At 36.0% G+C, this 2,181-nt stretch overlaps 1 protein-coding gene across 1 annotated transcript; it reads right to left on the reverse strand.

The window, feature by feature from the left end:
- Positions 1-209: 209 nt before the first annotated feature.
- On the reverse strand, positions 210-1,959 carry LOC110674854. Its single transcript, XM_021839367.1, has 3 exons — positions 1,723-1,959; positions 1,453-1,655; positions 210-1,391 (listed from the first exon to the last, which is right to left on the reverse strand). Exons 2-3 carry the CDS (start codon positions 1,601-1,603, stop codon positions 493-495), a joined length of 1,050 nt encoding a protein of 349 aa, XP_021695059.1. The 5' UTR covers positions 1,604-1,655; positions 1,723-1,959; the 3' UTR covers positions 210-492.
- Positions 1,960-2,181: the final 222 nt, after the last annotated feature.

Raw genomic sequence — 2,181 nt, forward strand, 5'->3', positions numbered from 1 at the left:
AACCTACTACATCTGAAAAAAGTCCCTTAAGGGTCTGTTTACTTTTATCACATGAGAGATGCGTACCTCTAGAGTTTCTATAATTTTGCACCAAGGAGAAGTTATTTTTGCACCGAGGAGAAAAGTTACTTTAGAGTCCTCATTAAGAATAGAGATATTTGCCTACCAGCTCTGTATGTATGTATTACTGGGAATAATACTGTAAAAATTTGAATAATTAAACATAAACCAAGTGAAGAACCAAATAAAATCAAGAAGTGAGCGAAATATTTACACCGAATTTGAGATAAATAGGAAAGTATGCCAAGAAGATCAATCCTGGTTAGGTCCTTGTCATAAAAAATATACATTATAAACATATATAATTGTCAATTGTATTCTTTACCATCACTATAAATACTGAAACTTAATAAAGATTTCCATTAGTTGATGATTTCTTTATTTTAGAAATAAGTTATTCGCAAAACAAACCATATTTACTCTCAGCATAATTTAAACATTATTCTTAACTAATTGTGACAGCATACGGTTAAAGTACAGTTTTTTCAATTCATTTATCATATTTTGTGTGAAGCTTTTGTCAAACGGAACTTCGATTACTATAAAATCATCATCTTTTTTAGAGTATATGATGAAGTCGCATGTAATACAATTCAATATCCACATGTTTATCTGAATTTGACAATAGTACATATGCTGCTCGGACAATTTAATATCTGATGTGGTAGAATTTTTGATATATCGTCTAACAGCAGCAGAGTCCAAGAGGTCCGCTAACGACATTTCTTCGTTGCCTGGACATTTGATTTCAAGCAGCACCTGAGAATAAACGTCGACGCCATCTGGAGAGCCAGCTATCCAACACTCATTGGGGTGAACCACCAAGCCACATTTTTTCACAAGAGGATTACGATTTTTCTTGTAGCAGTCATATGCAAGTTGTTCGGTGTCCTTTCCATACTTAGTGGCTTTAACATTTATTCCTTTTATATCCCAATATTGCTCAATTTTTTTACCCCAATCTGGGTTTTTATTTTTAAGATAGGTGAATAATTTGTAAGCCGAACTTGCCGTAATTCTCTTGGTACGGTGAATTTTCCAGTCATTGGTTGATTGGTCACGTGTTTCCAATGCAATTCTTATTACCTTAGTGATATCAACATTAACGTAATTTTTATAATATTCCGATTGTTCGAATGAACTCATATTACAATCCTGAACATAAATTTTGGACAAGTTCAGGTTCAGGCATCGTGTGAGTTCTTCTTCAGTGATGTAGATATTCAATTCGTCACCTTCAACTGAATTCTGCAAGGCTCGATTAGGATACGTTTTGAGCTCGTTCAAAAAACGCCCTTCAATATGTTTGAAGATTGCTGATTGTTTCGAAACTGAAACACATTTAGATGATATCAGTATACATTTTGAGTAATTTACTACATTTGTTTTTACCTGATAAAATTCGGTTGAACGACGTGGACAAAATTTCCTCCTCGGTTTGACTGTTTGAAACAGAGCAAGGAAGGCCATATGGTTGAGTCACGCAGCATAGGTCCTTGATTCGCTTTGCCCTCCAAGGCACCGGTTTCCTCGATTTGGTCATACCCCATGCTTGTTTCACGTCTGTACATGAAAGGTATTCGAGTTTTGGGTGTCTGTTAAGGATTTGAAATTGATTAGTTATATGAAGGCGTTTTAATTGTATCCCACAACGGTACTTACTTCTCTATATGGAGCAAACATGCAACAATATGCTTGCATTTAGCTGTTCCAGCTTTGCAAGAACATTTCAGTGTCCATTTAGAAATGTCCTGTTGCAGCTTCAAGAACACTTCATGTGGAGCCAATCCAGGATGCGAGGTCTGAGTCACGTAACCAGTGACTTCCGTATTTACTGCATCTTGCTGGCGGTACCCGATGCAGATTACATGATTTGCGGCATATACAGCATAACCTTCTTTGATCGGGCGCACAGATTCGCCCACATAATCCAGAATATCCACTATGGTTACTTCAAGCTCGACATCCGGGGCGCACTTTTTCAAATCTGAAAGTATAATTCATAACCTCTTATTCACGATTTGAATCCGGATCTCAAATATATGGGTGAAAACTACATACAAACAAAGAATGTTTGAACTAATCGATAAAACATGTTTTTTATCATTACCTGATTGCTGC

The sequence above is a fragment of the Aedes aegypti genome, chromosome 1 (assembly GCF_002204515.2).
Source record: "Aedes aegypti strain LVP_AGWG chromosome 1, AaegL5.0 Primary Assembly, whole genome shotgun sequence".
Lineage (NCBI taxonomy): Eukaryota > Metazoa > Arthropoda > Insecta > Diptera > Culicidae > Aedes > Aedes aegypti.